The sequence below is a fragment of the Ambystoma mexicanum genome, chromosome 7q (genome assembly GCF_040938575.1).
Source record: "Ambystoma mexicanum isolate Mex_15411 chromosome 7q, UKY_AmexF1_1, whole genome shotgun sequence".
In the NCBI taxonomy this organism is placed as follows: domain Eukaryota; kingdom Metazoa; phylum Chordata; class Amphibia; order Caudata; family Ambystomatidae; genus Ambystoma; species Ambystoma mexicanum.
Genome location: NC_090941.1, coordinates 550,488,432 through 550,510,396, shown reverse-complemented (window position 1 = coordinate 550,510,396; position 21,965 = coordinate 550,488,432). Strand labels below are relative to the sequence as shown.

Sequence of the window (21,965 nt, the reverse complement as noted above, 5' to 3'; positions counted from 1 at the left end):
AAGGGGGTTCAAAGTATGCTGGGTTTTGCAAACTTCTACCGCCGGTTCATCCCAGGATACTCGCAAATCGTGCATCCCATCACGTCATTACTAAGGAAAAGCAATAAAAGGTTCCAGTGGACAACAGAAGCCGAGGAGGCTTTCCAGGAACTCAAAGCAAGATTCACATCTGCCCCAATCTTACGCCACCCTCGCCCTGATCTCCCATACCTGGTGGAAACGGACGTCTTAAGCATGCCTATGGGAGCCGTCCTTTCACAAAAGGACCCCAAAACGGGCCAGTTACACCTTGTTGCCCTCTGGTCGCGTAAATTCACACCCCCTGAACTCAATTACGCTATCAAAGACAAAGAACTCCTGGCCATTAAGTCAGCCTTTAAGGCATGGCGGCACTACCTCTTGGGCGCCAGACACACAATCACCGTAATAACTGACCACCGGAACCTCCAGTACCTAAAAACGGCAAAGGCCCAATCATCACGACAACTACGTTGGGCTCTTTTTTTTGCTGAATATGACTACGTGATTACATTTCGACCAGGGGTGAAAAACGGGAAGGCTGATGCCCTTTCCCGTATGGGGGTGGAAGAGCAAGGGTATCAGACCCCTGACCCAATAGCAATCATCCCGAGTGACAAGCTCCTAGGAATCACAGCAACCATAACTCAGATAGAATTACATGAAGAAATCCAAAACCTGATGAGTCCGGAGCAATTGCAAGCGTGGAGTGCACAAGGATAACATTACATGATAAAAGATCAGTTGCTCTACTTTAGGAATCGTTTATTTTTTACCAAACCAAGAACTACGAGAACAAGTCATGTTCGGTTATCATGATTCCTTGATGGAGGGCCACCCCGGAATAGCTAAAACCCTAGCCAAGGTAAAACGAAATGATTGGTGGCCCACGTGGCGTAAAGACATTATCCAATTCATCCTATCTTGTGAAGTGTGTGCTCAAAACAAGTCATCCAAGCAGAAACCGGCTGGGCTATTACAACCATTGAAAATCCCACCAGCACCCTGTCACACATTGTCCCTCCATTTTATTACTGACTTACCACCCAGTCAAGGGTTTAACACTATTCTTGTGGTTGTGGACCTCTTTTCAAAAATGACACATTTCATTCCTCTTAAGGGGCTCCCAAATGCTTCCACTCTGGCAAAGGTATTTCTTGAAGGCATTTTACAGCTCCATGGGTTTCCTTCAGTTTTGGTCTCAGACCGAGGTACTCAATTCGTATCTAACTTCTGGAGAAAATGCTGCTCTATGGCCCAGATCGACATCCGGCTATCCACCAGTCACCATCCCCAAACGGATGGTCAAACTGAGAGGAAAAATCAGACGCTCGAGCAGTATCTGCGTTGCATGTTACACCGAGCTGAAGCAAGCTGGTTCGACCTATTATGGATAGCTGAATATGCTTATAATAATTCCCTACACACCAGCACTGGGCAGACACCCGTTTATACCATGTATGGCAGGCACCCACATACTTCTGAGTTGGACGTTCCTACAACCCTGGAAATGCCAGCAGTCAAAACCTTGCACACAACCATTTCTCAAACCTTTAAGAGGGCAGCTGAACACCGACTTCAAGCTAAGAATCGCCAAAAGAAGTTTGCTGATCAACACCGAGCAAAGGCCCCCAACTACCAAGTGGGAGACAAAGTCTGTCTGGCATCTAAACACATGTCCATTAAAGGAGCCCAAACTTTCCGTCCAAGATACCTGGGTCCATTGACCGTCACCTCCGTGATAAATCCAGTGGCGGTCAGACTAGCTTTGCCGTCAAACATGCAAATTCATCCTGTGTTCCACGTGTCTCTCCTTTAACCTGTTCAACCTGGGACCCGAGTAGCAACGCCACCGCAGCCAGTAGTAGTCGCCGGGGAGCCAGAATTCAAAGTCAAGGACATCCTAGATTAAAAGTACGTCAGATCGCATTCGATAGAGTCGACTGGCACTTCCTCGAGGCCACATTGCAAAAGATAGGCCTAGGCCCCACACTCCGACGAGGAATCAAAGCAATCTATAAGTCTCCAAGAGCATCGGTCTCGGCGAACGCTCAATTCTCCCGGTGGTTCCCCCTCAACAGGGGTACAAGACAAGGTTGCCCCCTATCGGCGATACTGTTCGCACTGTCCTTAGAACCTCTCGCCGTGATGCTACGAGCTGATCCTGCAGTGGAGGGAATCCAAGTGAGTGGTAAAGAATATAAACTAGCCTTGTATGCGGACGACATTCTGCTCCACCTGTCAAACCCAACGTCTTCCGTTCCGAGAGCGATCCAGCTAATAGAGGAGTACGGTGCACTCTCGGGATTTAAAATCAACAAATCCAAATCTACTCTTTTTCCACTTCATGAACCATCGTCGGAACACCAGAGCGCCCTTGCGCAACTCGGGCTGATCGTCGGAGGCCCGACATTGAAATATTTGGGAATCAACTTAACGCGACACCTCGACGGCCTCTACGAAGCCAACTTTCCCCACCTCCTCGAGGCTCTCAAGGCTGATCTCAAGAAATGGAAACCGCTTACGATATCCTGGATGGGACGCCTGAATGCGATCAAAATGGTGTCCCTCCCACGGTTTCTCTATCCCTTTCAGGTCCTGCCGATCACAATTCCGGATCACTTCTTCAAGCAAGTCAGAAAAGCCATCCTACATTTTTTGTGGAACGGAAAGAAACCCAGAATCCCCTACGAAGTCTTAATACTACCAAAAGAGTTAGGGGGGGTTGGCCTACCGGACATAGAACGCTACTATCAGGCCACACAGCTCAGGATCTTAATCCCACATCTCCGAGAAAGGAAAGACCTCCAATGGGTCCACCTAGACAACAACGTTCTATACAACGTGACTCTGGCAGAGTGGTTATGGGTCCCCAGATCGAAGCTATCGAGGAAGCTGCGCAACCACCCGATACTAAGCACGTTGTGGAACATATGGAGGAAGGGAAGAGCAATGTCAGGAGTCACCACATGGCCCTCGCCACTGAGCCATCTTTGGTCCCCTGGAATCAGAGAGGAAATCCCGGAACATGCCAGATACCAATCTTGGTTTGATGCCGGCCTTGAGAGGGTCGGCCAGCTATGGAGAAAAGGGAAATTCATTTCGATAACGGAACTCGAGGAGGCCCTCCAAATCCGCCCGATACCAGTTTTCCTGTACCTACGTCTGAAAGGCGTCATATCTAGGAAGGAATGGAAGGATACCACACAGAGAGAACTAACGCCCTTCGAGACAATCCTAGACACAACTACCACCTCCAAATGCCTCATAGCGAGAATGTACAAAGCCCTAATCACCAAAGACAACGCACCTAATCATCGTCTAAAAGCAAGATGGGAACGAGATTTTGCCAGAGAGTTCGACCAGCAAGCCTGGAATAAAATATGTGAAACACCGTCCAAAATATCAATCGCGGCCCAATATAAATTGCACGCAATAAAATTACTACATAGATGGCAATACGACCCACAAAGACTGTCCAAAATGTTCCAGACCTCCAGTCCGAGATGCTGGCGACATTGTGGAATGAACGCCGATTACTGGCACATGTGGTGGGCTTGCCCCAAAGTCCGCATCTACTGGCAGGAGGTCCTGGGATGGATCAAACAGCTGGAAGGCATAAATAGAGAACTGTCACCCCTCCTGATCCTGTTTGGCCTCGAAGAAGAAGACGACGAAATGACAAGAGTGAAAGGTCTGGTATCCCCCCTCTTACTTGCGGCGAGAGCTGCCCTCGTGATAAAATGGAAAGCTCCTCGCCTACCTAATAAGAGGGACTGGATACGGATCGCTACAAATATTTACACTATGGAGAAAGTAACAGCAATATTACATGACAGAGCTGCGCGACAGGAGGAAGTCTGGTTCGATTTCACAACAAAATACATCTCGCGCTCGACCATGGAAGACTCGACTCAGCAGGGAAACTGCTCCTGATCCACGCCACCAATCACTGAAAACTGAAAGACCCCTTGCTGACAACCCTTGCGTGTCACAGACTATACAGGAGAACAATGATCATCAGATGTTCCAAGATGCGCGTCACGTAGCTCACTACGACTCAGAAAGCCAATGCCCTGAAGGAAGCGGACATGAGAAATGGGGATAGGGAGGAGGGTGGGAAGGGGGGAGGGGAGGGGGGGTTTTCTTTTCTCTTCTTTATTCTCTTTTTCTTTCTTCTTTCTGCTTTCTCCTGGAATGCGAAGCGTTAATGTTGATAACTGTTGTTAAGGTGGACTTGGAGTTTCTAATGAAGTAGCTCGCTATGTACAATGTATACCCACCTGTATGTTCACATCCCTTGTTAAAAACAATAAAAGTCAAATTTAAAAAAAAAAAAAAAAGTACGTCAGATCCAAATTATACTACTTAGTAGACTGGAAGGGGTATGGTCCACAATACAGGACATGGGAGCCTTGTGAGTACATCCATGAACATCGCTTGCTTAGACGATTTCATCAAAACCATCCAACCAAACCAGGACCAGACAGAAGAGCCACCTTGAGAGGGGCTTTGGGGGGGAGTGCTGTCATGATTCCTACCCCTCATGTCCCCAGCCCTCCAAGATGTCAGGCTGGAGCCAGGCCACAATCACCTACATGGCCCTCAAGGGCCTCGCCATCCCTCCAAAGACCCACTTGGAGTCAGACTTGGCGCTTGTGGCACCAGACTCACTCACTCCCATAGGATAACATTGGGGATTGGACTTGTAGTGCATTGATGGGGACAAGATGGATGCCCCCACATATTTCGGTTCCCAGAACTGAATGTGCGGTCTAGTCTTTTGGGTGTGGTTCAGCCCAGAGGCACCTGGGATACCCAGAGACTATTTAAGCCACACCCAGGCTGAGAAACATGCTTTGCGTTTTCTGCACCTGCAGCGTGACACTCACCGTGTTCGGATCGGTCTCCAGTAGGCCTGCACCTTTCTTCTGCGCTCAGCTCCGGCAAGAACACCTTCAGGAACAGCCTTACCTTGCGGCGCTTCTGCCCATCAGTCATCGCTCCTTCTGTTCTGCGGGCATCTTCAGTGGTGTCATTCCCATCCCGGCACGCCGCTTCCTAAGTAGAAGGGAAAAGAACAGAAAAAAGGCATTAGTAAGCATTCTGCAAATCTTCGCTTATTTTTAAATACTGTACGAGCTTCAAACGCTTACCTGAATCCCAGCCGCTCTGGGGGAACTCTGTCTCCAGAACTTCTCATCCATCTGCAAAAGGGAAAAGACACTCCAGGTTAGCGTGGAAACATCTAGAGGCGCCGCATACCACGCTTACCCACCGCATTTGTTGTTCATAACCGGCATCCATGCTAAAAACGTCGCGGCACCTAAAAGACACAGAAAAAGAACCCAGTTCAATGCAAATACGTAAGGGCTGCATCGCGCATCGCGCTCTCCCTCACCTTCAGCGCTACTCATCTCAGCAGCACGCCGCCATCCCCGGATGCCGGCCATCATCTAATGAAGGAAAGGAACGAAGTTAGAGAACTGTTCAAAAGACTCATTATACTTACCTGTCGGACTCTTGCCAGTGAAGTAACTAGGCAGCAACGTGCCCGCATCAATCAACGCGCCCCTGCGCTGAAGGCAGGACGGAGAGCACACTATCCAAGAAAACAAGTTGAGCTGTGGATCAAAGGGAAGGGTTGGACCCCGGGGAAGAAGGGGTTCAAGCACACAGAGACAATAGGGAGTTAAACTCTACCAATCCTGTGTTTCAGGGCAGGCCCAGTCTCCAGTTGAGTAGACTTCAGGGAAGGGTTTGAGGTCGTAAGAGGTCAGAACAGGCTGAGTGACGTCCCTGTGGATACCAGGTGAGCGTTACACCTATGGCCACTACCGATCTCAAATACCTTTCTTGGAAAGTCACCTTTCTGATTGCTGTGACATCGGCAAGGCGAGTAAGCAAGCTCTAAGCTCTTTCTCTGGAACATCCATTCGTCACCTTCCATAAGGATAAGGTTGTGCTCCGCACTCATCCTTCTTTCCTGCCTAAGGTGGATACCGATTATCATTTGAACCAATCGTTCTCCTTACCTGTCTTTTTTCCTAACCCAGCATCGGATGCCGGGAGAGTCTTACGCAACTTGGACATTAGGCGAGCCCTGAAGTTTTATCTCGACAGAACGAGTGAACTCAGGGCCTCTTCACAACTCTTTGTCACATTCGGGGACCCAAAAGGGAAACCGGCTTCCAAAGCAACCATCTCCCGATGGATTTCCTCCTGCATTTCAGAAGCCTATAGCATCTAGGGCTTTCAACCTCTGAAGGGCATCCATGCTCATCTTCTACGTGGCAAAGCGGCTGCTCTTGCCTTCCAAAAGTATGTTCCTTGGGAAAGCATCGCCAAGGCAGCTACGTGGGCTTCCCCATCAGCTTTTTGTTAACATTATTGCATGGACCTGAGCTCCAGGGCCAATGCCCAGTTTGGTCAGGATGTTCTTAAGAACCTATTCCAGTAAAGGGGTTTTCCATCCACCGAAACTAACTGTGGTGCGTGCTTGGCAATCTCCCACAAGTATGGAGGAAAATGGACGGGACGTAGGAGTATAACAAAGTTACTCACCGTAGTGACTACTTTACTCCTAGTCCATAGTCCCCTTTGCTCCATACGCCGGCCCAGCGTCCCCCTAAAAAGTATCCTCTATTATTGCTTAAATGGTCTCAGACCTGGCGATAGAAAAGGACTGAAGGGGGATGCGCGGGGCAGAGCTCAGCAGGGTGGGGTTACAGACACATGCGGTACCCCGCATAAAAACAAAAGAAGGACAAACATTTCTATTTTTTATGCTTTTTTACAAAAGTGCTCCGGTCCCGTCACAAAGGATGTAATGTCCCCACAAGTATGGAGGAAAGCAGACTATGGACTAGGTGTACGGTAGTCACTACGGTGAGTAACTTTGTTAATCACCTGATTTGAGACTATGTTCTAGCTTGGTCATTTTCAAACGTCTTCTGAAAACTGCTTTTTGAATAAACCTAACACACTTGATTGTTGTACATCAGTCTTAGTGCTCTCATGCCTTAGGGCTTTTTGTTTCAGCGCTCTACAAATAAATAAAATAAATAAGAACATGAGGGAGAGTGAACTGAACTGAAATGTTGAAAAACTAGGAAGGGAAATAGGAGAGGCAAAAAACCATGGGAGAAGGGGCAAAGGGAGGGGAGGGACAGACTAAGGAAAACCTGAGGATAAAAGCGAGAGACAGAACAGGAGGCAGGGGAGAAACAGAGCACAAGTAAAATGATGGTGAACAGGTATGTGAAAGAGAGGCATAATGAAAGGATGGAGAGAAGAGTAATAATGGCAGATGAGAGACAACACAACAGAAGGAAAGAGAGGTAAAAGGCAGAACAAGTTAAAGAGTAAGAGACGTGAGAGGACTAGAGAGTTAATGAGAGCTAGAGAAGTGAAGACCAGAGGAGGAACAGAGAAAGAAAAGGAGGGGAATAAAGAGAAAAAGCACTAAAGGAGGGAGAGACAAAGACAGCATGAGAAGACATTAAAAGACAGAAAAGGAGGGAGGCAAAGGGGACACCGTGCAGAGAGAAAAGGAGGCACACAAAGGACAGACAAAACAAAAGGTAGAGACCCAGTGGGTAAGAGAGAAGTGGTAGGAGTGAACTAGAGAAGATTGAGCAGCGCAGTGTTTGAATACAAGAAGTAAGGGGGAAGGTGAGAGAACATGAGAAAGAATGAAGGAGTGAGTTGAGAGACACGCCTGGTGAGGTAGGAAAATAGGTAATGGAGACAGAACAAGGGAGGGACTATGAATTTAATTTAATTTAAACTTGTATGAAGCACTCTCCCTACCCAGAGGCTCTCAGAATGCCTAACAAAGGTCAAAGGCTGGAGCTGAAAAAGAAGTTGCAATGTCTTCAGAACAGGATTGGAAAACCTGTATAGACAAAGGGCAGCAGAGACATGCTCTGGCTGGGTTAAATATCAGGAAAAAGGTAAGATTTAAGACTTTTGTGGAAGGTGATGATGGAATTTGTGGTAAGGGGTGTGGCACGGGAGGGCATTCAAGGTTTTGGGTGCCAATTGAGTGAAGGCTTGTTTATCTGTGAAGGTTAGCTGACTGTAAAGACCAGAGAGGGGGTCTGCACTTCTGCTCTCTATCTGGTAGAGCAGAGGCACAGAGTACCCCAGCCAAGATTCTCTATTATTGGTACGTGGTCGAGCAATCAAGGCCTAGCTTCTCAGGAGGTGATGCAGGCTGGTTCTTAAGAACAGTGTAGTATCCAAGCACCCACAAAGGAATGTCCGCACACTGTATTAGTTAAAACACAGTCTTTATATAATTAATATTCAAGGTTATGTACAAAATCACGATAACTCACTTTGTACTCAGTTATCTATGATGGCAAATATACAGTTCTACGTGGTACCACAATTACTATTAGATCTCTTTAAAGTGCATCAACTGTACGGTTAAATGTCACACAAATCAGTTCGGAAAGGAAACCAACAATAGATATAAGAGGAAAGCAGTTGGTTGGAACAATTGGCAGAATACTGGCCCTGATACCTAGACACAGTTCTGTGTGGAGATCCCCCCACCTGGGCAACCTGTATAATAAAGATATATCACAAGACCAGTCCATATATTGTTCACAAGAGACTTTCCAATAGTTCTGCAACCCCAAAGTACCTAGCGCTGTAGCGTTCCTCGTCGGGGAATTGACGGCCCTTCTTGAGTGCCCTCCCCTTAAGACAGGAGTCACGGGTTGTCGAACGTCCGACGGAGAACAGGGTGAACTACGGCGGTGAAGTGACAGCTTCTTTCCTAGCGGTGCTCGTCGACGGGAAAGCGTAAACGTCATGCAAGGAAGAGCCGTGTGGGGCTCCAGCCAGTCTGGTCGGCACTTCCCCACACTACCATATATGGAACTTCCACCCAACAGCAAGTCAGGGGGAAGGGACAGAGTCAGGGCTTCCCAGGACTTCGGGAAGATCAAGGTTACAGGCAATGGAAGGCAAGAGGCCACGGGGGCCATCTTGTCTCCATCAGGAATCTACTGATTCCAATGGCAGGGCTTGGGCATCCCAAAATGGAGGATACTCAGGGCACCAGTTAATTCAGCACAGAGCTGCCACCAGCCCGCCCCCTGCTCTGTGGGTCACACACAGGTGCCCAAAAACATACACTAGGGGCACAAAGTTGTACCCCCACCCATGGGTGCCATAAGGGTATCCCATGGGTCTGTTCACCAAAACCAAAGGAGAGAGCTGCACCGCCAGGAGTCCCACATGAACTCCTGCGTGTAAAACACGGCAGAACACACGATAAAAGGCAGTAAAGGACAAGGATACGGAGGCCCTGTCCCCCCGATGCATTTCCAGCATCACACTGGCATAATGGAATGCGATGTTGGTTGTCTTGTCTTGTGCTTGTGTGACTTAGAGGTTTCAGTTTGTTGTGAAGGTGAAATAGGGGTTTGAGGTGGATGGCCTTGTATATGTTGCAGAGTCTTTGAAAGCAATCATGTTTCTGGGTTATGGGTAGCCAGTAGAGCTGGGAGAAAGCTGGGGTAACGTGTGAGTGTTTTGGTAGGTATAGAATGAGTCGTGGTACTGCTTTATGTATGGCTTGCACGGGGCTAGGTTGTTGATGAAGAGTCCAGTAAGAATTGCGTTTCTGTAGTATATCTTGGAGAGAACTTGTGCCTGGATGGCTATGCTGAAGTCATCAAGGGTAAGGATCTGTTGTACCTTGCATAGGAGGTGTAGCTGCATGTTTCATCTTTTGGTGATGGTGGCTATGTGGTTTGTGATGGGTAGGTGGGGGTTGATGATGAATCCTAGTGACTCATCTGGTGTGGGTAGGGATATATGTGGGTTGTCCATGGGGAGTTCTTTGATCTAAGGGGTCAGGTTAGATTTGTGTCTCATGGCAAGTGAGTAGGTATTCCGTTTAGGATGGTTTGAATTGAAGGAGATGGCTGGCTATTTAAGTGTAGCCGCTGATGAGATGATTTTTGACGGTGTGGAGTACTACAGGGACGAGATTTGGCCATACATTTGCTTGTCATCTGTGTATTTCTGAAAGTGAATGTTATGGGTGCTAAGAGTATTTCCAAAGAATTCAACATATAGCTTGAACAGGAGGGGTGATAGGGATGATCCTTGCAGTACTCAGTATTTGACTGTGGTGAGATTTGATCAATAGGGGGCCATGGAGAAAAAGTGTGCCCTGTTAATGAGGAAGGAAATAAACCAGTCAAGAACAGTTGCCTTAGAGTTTCATCCTGTGGGACAGGATCTCAAAGATGGTGTGGTCAATGGGCTGAAACCTGCAGAGTTTGACAAGAACTCAAAGGAATGTGTGTCCTTTGACAGAGAAGTTGTGTAGGTCATCCAGGGTGCACAGTATTGCAGTCTTGGTGCTGTGGCCTGGGGAGGAACCCTAATTGGAAGGGTTTGAGGAGGTGATGTTTTATTGTAGTTGCCTTGTGACAAATGTCCTATGATTCTGGTGAGGTATGACAGGATTGTGAGGAGACAATAGTTTTCATGCAGCATAGGGGTGGAGGGTTGGTTTCTTGGGAACGGGGGAGATTTGTCCTGTTTTGAGTGTGGAGGGGATTACACTGTGTGAGAGACATGCATTGATGATGTTGACCCAGTGTGGAGCCAGGGTAGTGATGAAGTTAGACACCTCTGCCGGGCTAGCATCATCTAGGAAGTGTGGCTGTCAGGTTGTCTTAGTAGATGCTGTGGAATGTGTCTCATGTGTTAGAGGGTTTGACATTGGTGTTGTAAGAGGGACTCAGAGGGGAAGGCTTGTCTGATGTTCTGTATGTTGGATTTTAAGCAGTCCTTGAGGGAGATGTAAAATGAACTGGATAGGGGTTCCCCAGGGGTGGATGGCCATCTTGTCTTTGGAGCTGCAGTCGTGGGGTGGCATAGGTTCGTTTGCCAAGCTCTTTCTAAGCTTTGGTTTCCTGTTTAAAGGTAAGGAAGGAATTGGTGGGCCATGGCTTGTAGTGTTGGTTGTTGGGTGTCTGTATTTTCAAAGGGGCTATTTGGTTGTTTGCCTTGGTAAATGTGATGTTGTAATTGTTGTGGAGTAAGGTGGGGTGGGTGTGTGGGAAGCTGGATGGTATAAATGTTGCGAGAGCGTTGAATGTGATTTGTTTGATATGCTTGTCTGAGGGGTGGGGGACATGTGAGGGGGAGGTGGGATACAATTGTGTGGGAGACAGAACCTGAAGGAGGTGGTAAAGCGGTCGTATCACAATACCCAGATTCAATTTTGCAATGACACCTTATTTGTGCTAGAAGGTCAGGAGAGTTCCCAGCTATGTGTGTTGGATGGGTGATGTGTTGGGTGATGATGCAGTGGGAGAGGAGTGGAAATACTGTTCAGAGTGGAATTGTTTGGGTGGGAATTGTCTGGGTTGAAATCACCAGGGTAAATGTTGGTGCAGGTCGAAGCAGTGGTTGGTGGTAGTGAAGACAGATCATTCAGTATGTAAATGAGGAATGTGTGTTGGGGCGGTTAATGAGGTGGATGAATGTGAGGTGTGGGTTTGATGGAGGGGAGCAACTGAGAGGCAGGGATTCAACAGACGTGCATGTTGGGTGTGTGGGGTTGCTAAGTGTAAGTGAGTCTTTGTATATGATGGCAATGCCACCACCTCTTTTGTGTGTGCCGTCTCAGTGGTGGATGCGGTAGCGTGGGGAGAGCATGCCATGGAGGATTGACGTTTGGTGAGGTTTGAGCCATGTCCCTGTTTGAAAGAGCTTGTCTGGGGTGTGTATGTCACATGATGATGCCATCGAATTCATGAGTGTGCGCTGGTGCAGAGTGGCAGTTGATGAGAATGCATGTGTGTAAATATTTGTCTCAGTGGAGCTATGTAATAGAGTATGGTCTGAGTGCAGTTTTTTGTATTTGTGTGTTGTGCTTGTGTCCTGTTTGTGGCATCAATTGGCAACCAGGCTCTATAATGTTCACAGCAAGATATACAGAACGATATATGTGCCTCATTACGGGTCTGGCGGTAACCGTGCCGGTATTACCGGCGGGTTGCTCCCAGACCTGTAAATATTTACCAGCGCGTGAGTTGCCGGTAACACCGGGGTATTTTATATAATTCTGTGGTGTCGGAAAGTCAGGCGCCGTAAATAGTAATTCTCCATTCCCCACAGAGTCGCATAGGACTCTATGGGAATGGGGAACACGGAAGCACCAGCATCGTTATTAATGGTACTGGTGCTTCCGTGATGGTCTGCCTACCAAGTCCGCTGTGTCCCGCAGGGTCAGACCGGCAGGCAGACCTGTAATATGCCGGTCCAGAAACAAAGGTGGCAGTAAGCTTACCGGCACTGTTGTTTCGGACCGGCATGCTTGTAATGAGGCCCATAGACTCCTGCACTTAGTTCCTTATGACCTTTGCTCAGGATGCACGGGCGACGGGACACTCTAAAGGAAGTTGCTTAAAATTCTAAGTTTTCCCAAGAAAAAGTTCCAAATGAAGTTCTTAAAAATCGGAATAACAAGCCAGTTCTGTGAAGGAGGGAAAGAAATAGCATGGTAAGAAGCAAGGAGTGAAACTGGAAAGAGTGGGGACAGAGATAAAGATTGAAGGTGGGGAGAGAAAGAACGCATTGACAATACTGCTTAAATAAGCAGACACAATTAAATTGTGATGAATGAGCTTTGCTATGGGAATTCCGTTTTTAGATTGGCGGGATGGGAGCTGTGCTGCCTCCTATCCTGTCTCAACAAAACTATCTGGGACAGGATGCCTTTCGAGCGACAAACCCTCCTGCCACATGAACATATATTTTATCTTCTAACATCTAGATAATGTCAATCTCTTTGGGAATTCATTATTATCTTTCCAGCAAAGGAAATGCCACATATTGATTTAACCAAGCTCATTAAAAAAATCGAATTCGCCTGCCTGTTGTCAACTACCCTCTCTGACCAGGAGCAAATTAGTCTATGATATGGTCCCCCTAAGCCCTGCACCCCCTATCTGCTGCCCCTTCTCATGGTCACTGTCATGACCAGGGGTGAGCAGGTATGGGGCCCAAATCTGCTACATTTTGCTGAATGGGGTCTCGGCATAAAGAAGATTGAAGACCATGGTTCAAGACTGATAAAGCAAGTATTTTGTTCCATATAACTTACATGCAGATACATACAACTGTCCATTGAGCTGCACATCACATTTGATAATATAGTTGCCTTTATCACTAAAGTAAAATGTACTTTTGTCCAATTAAAATGTGTCCCTATATCACGCAGTCAGTATTTACAACAAACATTAGTTCAATTCTGAGTGGAAATATCCTTTGTGTTTTATCTGCAGTTGTAGAGGATGACTCCCAGCTCACCAGGAGAAGCAAATATGGAAAATGGCCTCTTGCACACCTTACAATCAACCTCTCAAACAGCACATGGGGTAAGCTCAAATTGTCGGAATGTTGCAGCTTTTGGGGTTACTGTAGATAGCTCCCAGCGAGTTTCTATGTACCTTTTCCCAAAAAATGCACAAACTAGTGGTGCATTTGAGGAGTTCTATGTATATCTCTCTGCTAGTGCCTAGAAACAGTGATCTGAATTCATTACAATTGATAAATGTATTGTATGCATACACACCCATACAATACAGCATTAATGTATAGCTTATACATTTATGATGAGTATACTGAGTAAGTGCACAGCGTCCATTCAGTAAAATGTATTGCACACCATAAGGCAAGGTCAGACACTCTTCATGTGCAATATTTGCATTACTCCGACTAAGAGTATTGTTATTAATCTTACTTTTTCAGAGACTCCATACATAGGATTATGATTTTGTATCAAAACTCACATACCACACATAAGCCACAAAGGATTCATTCTACATCATGGATTCCAAACCCTTTCTATTGAGTTTTGTGAGGTGGAACTCTCATCTTCTGTCGGATAAGACTTGTCTGCATCAACTCCCAGCTTTCAGCATCTCCACGTGCTATTTATTCTTTCAAAGAGTTGTCTAGGTGATAGACAGAATGACATATTCTCTCTCCTTTTTATCTATTTGGTTGGTGAACTATCCTCCCATACCCCCACGAAAATAACAGACTTGACTAGCAGTGCATGTTCATAGTAGGGAATTTGCATTCTATCTTTAACACCAGGATCCTCATTCATCAATTCCCCAGAGTTTTGTGCTGGCACTGAATATTTCCCTCAGAGTCTCACTCCTTTCAGATGTTCTTTGTCGATAATCCTGCATACACGGTGACCTGCTCACCAGGGAGTAACATCTGTCCTGTCTCATCTTTCCACACAAATTACTTTTCATCAGACTACTTTACCTGCCCCATTCTAGGTAACTACAAACTCTGATACGTAAAATACCATGGCATTTTAATACCTGTATTTAAGTTCTTTTCACTTGCCTAACACGTCAGAAATAATACACCCATAGTGATAATCTGCAGTGCTAATACCGCACCCTCAGACTCCTTACTTCTTCACTTGTACGTAAAGAGGCACACCCTTTTCTGACCTATACTAAACAGGAAAGCAACAAGTGTTGGAATTCTGCAATGGTCGACACATTCAAGTTCCCTTATACTGTTTGCTTTAATCCCTATACCAGACTGCGTGTATTTAGCTTATTTTATAAGGCCTTACACTGTAATCCCCCACATAAAAATAAGTGTACCAAAATGGCTGTATGGAGACACATTTTGTAGTGCTGTTGATGTAATGAAGGGAAGGCACAGAGTTGTGGCTACCCATCTGATATCTGAATGCATCTGTTTTTTTTTAATGTTTCTTTGTTGTAGTTTTCTTTCATGTTACTGTTCCATCAACAGAGATATTAGTCATGATTTGGGTTTTACATCCTTCTTATCAAGTGTTTTCCGTTTATGTTTGCAAAGTATTGATGTTGTTTTTGTAAACTCTTAGAACTTTATAAAACTAACATAGAAGTCAAAATGCTTGTAAGTTATGTTGATTCACATGTTGATTCACAGAGTACGTCAGAAACATTGGCAGGATAAAAACATATTGACAAAAGTACAGGCTCCCAATACAATTGTCACCCACCATTGCTGATTCTAAATTACCATATTAGAATAGTAATTTGAATGTTGTGGGATGTTTTTATCCACACATCCAAGCCCTACCTCAAAACTGTGCAGTACTGGCATTGAAAACATCATGATGGCCAGAGCTTCCCAGAAAATGCCCAGGGAAAGGCATGAAGAATAGGCTGCCACCCATTTTGCCGATGTTATGGGCACAGAAGGGCACTGCCTAAAACCACCATTGGACTACCCACACAGTAGCCTGAAACCATTGGGAATGGCAATGCTGATTGCCAAAAGCAACCTAGAATTGTGGGGAATTCATTTTCTTAAATCCCAAAAATGGTTGCATTACCAGTACTCACCACTATCAGAAAGCCGGCGGTTTAAAACAACACCAGACTTTTTTCTTTTTTGTGTAAAACTGAATAAATGAACCCAAGGCAGGCCAAAGAAAGACTTACTGAGAGGTGGATACAATCTAAAGTTATATTCTGAAGTGACTTGAAGGTTTATAACAAGACTGGCTGAGTTGTGGATTTCAGCAGTTTAAGTAAATTTGGACTGAAAGACACTAAAAATCTAAATGTTTAAAAGAAATGAGTGACCTACTTTTGAGTGTCACATAGGTTGCAATTGTTTAAATATCATAGTTTTAAACTTAGAATCAGCATTCTAGCTGCATATGTAAAAATGGTTCATTTTATTTGAATGCAGAAAACTGGGTAACTAAAAGTGACATTAGCTGGGGCCTGGTTTAAGGAACTGAATTCTGCCCACCAGCTACCCCCGACAGGAGATGAGACTTGCACAACAGCTGTGTTCCCAGGCCTAGCTGCCCTTTTGCTGCTCCCACCAAAAGGGATATGACACTTCCCTCATTGAATTACCTGGGCTCTGCAGGAAATTGAACAAAGCCCTGTCCTGACTCAGGCAAATGTTTTATTATGAGGCCGTAAAAGTGGCTTCCTCCTGGAAGGAAAGGGGAGGAGCACTGCCTGTGAGAGCAAGCTGGCTTGGCAGAACTGGAAAAACCAGAAATTCAACCTTGTGCTGGGGGGAAACCACACTGTAGCCAGAATATGGTTTTAGAAAAAGATGAATAACTCATAGTACGGACTTGTCATAATTATTTAAATGATACCATAATTCTTGTGATTTTTCTGCCCACATTTTAAGAGGTTTTTAGAACCGGTGGCATGATCTGGGGGCAAACTAGCAGTTAAGAGGGTATTACTTAAAATGTCTGCATGTGAAAAGTCTGATACTTCATCAATTAATGCCTGCATGCCTTGCACACATTTGGGTAAATTTGAGTAAGAATCTGATATTGGTAACCTGACCAAAAAGTGAAATATGTTGCCATTTCTGAATGCAAGCTCCCAGGAAGAGCAGATTTGGACAGGGTATACCTCCTGTGATATGTGATGGGTGCATGTATTTTTAAACAAATGTGTACCTGTGCAAATATGTCTTTTGGGTCAAAATATAGATTGTGTGTAATTTTACAGGGGTGGGTTCTCTGTACCATAAACAGACCTCATCATGATGACACTTCATTTCATTCCCCCAATCAAGGGGAAGAGGATGAAGTGGCCAATGACAAGTGGAGAGGGGTAGGGCCTAGGAAGCTAGCCTCTCCACCCATTTTCAAAACACATAAAAGCAGACAGTCAGGACAGATAGGGACATTCAATTCCATTTGCTGCAACGCACTCTGCCGGACCATACCACATCCAGACTTCAAATCCATCAATCTCCAGAATCCAGAGAGGCTAGACCAGCAGAGCAGAGCTGACCCAGACCACTGTTAGCAGAACCAGAGAGCTGACCCAGATCACTGAAGAGACCCAGACCAGACCAGAGTCCAGTCTAAAACCTGACCAGATCCCTGGCGAGGCCCATTCTATTTCTAAAGATATTGTGAGTACCTAGCGGAACTGTGCAGAACCAATCTCTTAGTTAAAATAATATAATTCAATCGATTTTAATCTAAGTAGAACTGCCTCCTAACTGTCACCTGACATTTGCAAAGCTGTCACCTGTCATTTCTAGTTGCTAGCTGTCATTTGTCATTTTGAACTTTAAAATTTCAAATCTGAAAAACGACCTTTACCATTTCGCTCATATCTCCCTCCGTGACCGTTTGTCTTAGAGACTTGCAGTAACTTTCCTCTGAAAGCTTAGAATCTTAGCTTTTCAACGAACCTAGAACCGCATTCCTATTCCATACACTTTTGCCGCAATCGCGAAAAACGCACTCGCGAATTTACCGCGATTTGCAAATTTCTCCACGTGTGAAAACAGCAGTTCTTGCTTTCCTTGCTAAAGATTCGTTTGCCTCTTAAGAACCATCCCTGAATCATTGCTAGAGTGAGCCTGGACTAATATTAACTAGATACCACTCACCCTGAACCTCTAGAGGGAATTAAAAGCATTTTAGCATATTTTTCACTTCATTGCCAGCACATATAAAAGCATTTTGGGCCTGTGTTTCCAACTTCTGTAGTGTAAGCTTGCTGGGGTGAACTTAATTACAGTTGATTGCATTTCTGAGAACTGTGTGCTTTCCTTCCATTTCCTTGCATTGCATAAAGGGGGGAGGGGATTGCCAGAGAAAAGTGATTACATTGTTTTGTTGAAATCATTTTGAGTATTTTCTGTATTGCATTTTCATTCAACATTACATCCATCTGAGCTTATATAAAGCATTCTCTACCACCTTATTCTTCTGTTCCTATCCACAAGTGTGCTAGTGCCAGACTATCCATTATTGATTACTGCTCAGATTCAGTGTGATATTCAATTATTAAATTATTATAAAGTGTGATATATATATCTATTGTTTAAATTATCAAATAAACCTTTTTAACTTGCAAAACAGAACTACTTCTCGGCTCAGTGGGGTCAGGGGGATTCCAAGAGAGGGGTGTTATATAGGGGTAGTCATCCAGAACGCATGAACTGGACATAAAGATATATTAATAAGGGTTTCCATTCAGTATCCCAGACTAGGCATTGACTTAGCTGTAGTGTTGAATTGAATCATCTTACAAATTGGGGGCTCGGGCCGGACGTTTGGGTTAGATCTATCACTTGTGCAGATTAATACAGTGTGCCAGCTGACCAGATACACATATCCGGTCGGATCACCACGCTGTGTTAGGCTGTAAAGCACTCCTCAAAGGAACGCTCTAAGAAAAAGGTCTGTTTTGCAAAAATAAAATACTAATTTCTGTAAGTCAGGACAGAGACCAATCTCTAGAATGACGACCTTAGTAGACATGAAAATAGCCAGAGAGCACTTCTTACATAAGTTATTTGTGAGAGGTGAGTGGACTCACCAGGACCGCATGGTCTGGTTGCAGGCCATCACGCAACAGGTCACTGAAACAGGGTCAGATATATGGGGAGATCAGGGTCCCCTACATGTGGCCCTGAGTGAACTATACATGGCTCCTAAAGCTAAGGATGAACAAGACAAGATGGTTAGGATAGCGGCATACCTGTACCTATATATGGGAGACATGCAGGATAAATGTACGGAAAGCCAAGATCTGGCGAACAAGCGAATGATGGCGTTAGAGAAGGTCCAATCTGACCTGGTCTCTTCTGAGCAGAGGCTGCAGGGGAGCCATGAGTCAGAAAATGATAGTAGGCAGTATATCATTAAAATAAAAGAGGACATGGATATACTGCAACAGGAAAAGACAGACCAGGATACCAGAATTCTGGCTTTGCAGAAGGAACGCCAAGACAGTTTGGACTCCCTACTGCAGAGCCAGAAAAAGCTGGAGCAACAGATCAATTTCAACAGGGCATGCACAGAGCAGGTAGCCACCCTGCAAATCCAACTAGACAGAGAGAAAGAGGAGAGCAATAAACTGATCCTGAAAGACCTGGATACCGAGGCAGAGTTTGATCAGGAGCGCCAGAAAGCTGGTGCCTTCCAAAGGCAAAGGGACGACTTGGCGTCACAAATTCAAGCTCTTGGTCAGGAAAGGGACACCTTAGGCCAGGAAGTCTGCCACTTAAGGAGAAAAATGGAAGAAAATCACCTGGCCCACCAGGGACTGGGTGACTTCCAAAAAGAACACCAGGACTTGCTAGAGCACACTAGGAGGGTGGAGGAGGCTCTGGCAAGACAGGAGCAGGCCAATAGGGACACAGCTCAGGAGGTAACCCTCCTGCAGCAAAGACTGGCCCAGTGCTCCAGGACCAATCAGGAAACGCAGAGAGAGAATGAGGCTCTCTGCCAGCACAATGATAGACTCCAACAACAGGTAGTGATGCAGGAGAGACTGATAGAGTCTAGTAAGGCCTTAACTGAGGAACTGAAGGCGCAGGCTCTTGCATTGCAACAGGGAGCAGGGGCGGATAGAGATGAGGTTCGCTGGGAAAGAGAAACTCCTGAGCATAACCCCAGGAGCCCTAGTACCAGAGGCCTTTATTTCTCTCAGTCCCTGGACTCTGCCACCCCCATGTCCCCTGGCGCACATGAGCACAGGGCCACAGTGATGGCAGATTACTATCCAGCCAGAAGCATGGGGCTCATAGGCCAGTACCACCCAGGAATGGAGGGGCGGGCATCCGGGTATGGGCACCCAAGCACAGTGCAATTTAGTGGGGAACCCCAGGAGAGTAGGCCCATTAAGGGCATCCTGAAAACCTCTGCCCAGTTAGGTCAGTGGGGGGGGTACCCATCAAATCCTGGCAGCAAAGAGGAATCTGAGGACTCCTCTGAACGGTACAGGACACAGGAGACCAGGTCCCCACATTCTGCCAGCCATTCCCAGGCTCGCAGAATCCGGGAAAACCTGGAAGATCAGACAGGAACCTCTGGGAGCAGTGCCTCTGAGTCAGAGGATGAATGGACCAGGGTTACCCGGACCAAAAAGGCCAATAAGGCAAAAAGGGCCTTGCTTAAGGACCCATTGAAGCAGATTAAGTCAATCAGGGGTGTCATCACGCTTTATCATAAGAACGCCAAGTACTCTGTTTGGGAACACTTGGAGCTCTATGAGCAAATGATGGAGACTTTCCATTTGAAGGACAGCAGTAGCTGCATCCAGTACGTCAAATGGACATTCTCCCCAGAATACTCCAGTTTCTTTGCGGGGCTGGAGGACCAAAATCATTTAAGATGGTCCACCTATAAGGCGGCCATCTTGAAACATTTCTCTGTGCACCGAAATCCTCAAGAGGCTTGCAAGGCAGCCTACAATTTGCAATGTGGGGAGGATCAGGCCCCACAAGAATTCGTGCAAGAACTGAAACGGGCCTTTGCGCAGACCACCAGAAGGGTGCGCACAGACAGCAGAGAATTTGTCAATACATTTTTCCATGCCTTGCCCAAATATATAATGACCCAGCTCGTGAGGGATTTTCACGAGAAAAGATCTTTAGACTGGGTCATTGAAAAGGCGACCCGGATCTATGAGGTGCAGAAACCGGTGGAAAACAAAAACCAGCCAAAAAATCCCAAAACCAACAGCACCCCTGCTGCTGCCAAGGTGGCAGAGGTAAAGGTCACCCCCGATTTGGATTTGGAGATGGGGGGCCTAAAAACCTACCTGCACCTAATAATGCTAGGCCCAGAAGGTCCTCGGGCCAGTCACAAACAGGGAGTCAAGGAGGTAGTCCCACAAATGGGGTCCCTCGCTCTCCTGACTATGTAAGTCCCCGTTATAAGGGTAATCGACCCATCCTGGGTTATGTGTGGACTCCTCCAGCCCAAGGGGGGGATCCAGCCAAGCACCTAACCCAGGGAACTTCCCTCCTAACTTCCCACCGGAGGGCAGAAATTCTCCAAATCCTGGGCAGAACTTCTTCCCCAGGTATCCACCCAATTTCCAGCCCCAAAATCATCCATCCTTCTTTCCCCAATTCCCTGAGCCCAGACAACCGAATCCGGGAGAGGGGAGGCCAAGGGTGGAGGGGTATCCAAATCTTCCCAACCAGGGGTACTACCAAAGAAGGGATAGCTACCCTTCCCGGGATCAGCCCAGGGGAGAAAACAGGGCCCCGTATCAGCCTGAGCGGGTTTCCCAGTTAGAGCGCCAGGTTCAAAACATGGCGCGGGATCTGGGTCACATACTGAGGGCTCAGCAGAACCCTTAGATCGGCATGCCGGCGCAGAACGCACCCAACTCTGGACCTGGTGCTCCAGAACAATGACGGGGGCAGCACCCCGATAACACACCGGTTCCCAGGGAGGAGGCACAAAGGGAAGGGGGGTGTAAAGCCTTGGAGGAAGCTTCCTTCCTCACTTGTAAACAGCCCCTGGAAACCCAGGAACCGGAAACAAAATCTCTTGCCCCTGAAAGTCTGCCTCCTAAGGAACAGAGGGGGGGTAGGAGAAACAAAATACCCAAACAGACACAGTTTGAGGAGGAGGTACAGATCTTCCAATTTGAGGGAGAGGGATCCTCAGAGGATCCTGGGAAAAGGATCTTCTCCTTCAGAGAGGGGGGAACTCCTCCCAAAGAAAAATGGGTCCCTAGGGATGCAAATCCAGACTGGGGAGATGGGGAGACTGAGCTACCGCCGCCCACCATCTCATCCCAGAACCAACAGCAAGAAAATCCCCTGGTTCAAACCCATCCTGATGACTGCCTCCAAAAAGGGGGGGGCGGCCCAGAACCGGAGCCAGGGGAACCCACAATGGCTCTGATCTCCAGTTGCCAATTTTTTCTTTCAGATTCCCAAGGCTCTCCACAGAATTCTGCCCAAATCTCTTCGCTAGCGATGTCCAAAACCAGAAAGTTAGCCCACCAGTTGTCCAAAAATGTGCATTATCTGTGCCCCCTTGAGGAGAAGGAGGGAAGATACTATGCCCCGGTACAAGTACAGGGCCAGGGTACAATTTTGGCACTGGTGGACACTGGATCTCAAGCTACCCT

The 21,965-nt window shown here is 46.5% G+C and overlaps 1 protein-coding gene across 1 annotated transcript in view; it reads left to right on the top strand.

Moving 5' to 3' along the window:
- The window catches only part of TNFSF11 (TNF superfamily member 11), a 361,635-nt gene that overhangs the window by 271,518 nt on the left and 68,152 nt on the right, over positions 1-21,965 (top strand). Inside the window, exon 4 of the mRNA XM_069640032.1 lies at positions 13,344-13,436. Coding sequence (XP_069496133.1) covers positions 13,344-13,436 — 93 coding nt within the window. The remainder of the gene's footprint in view (positions 1-13,343; positions 13,437-21,965) is intronic.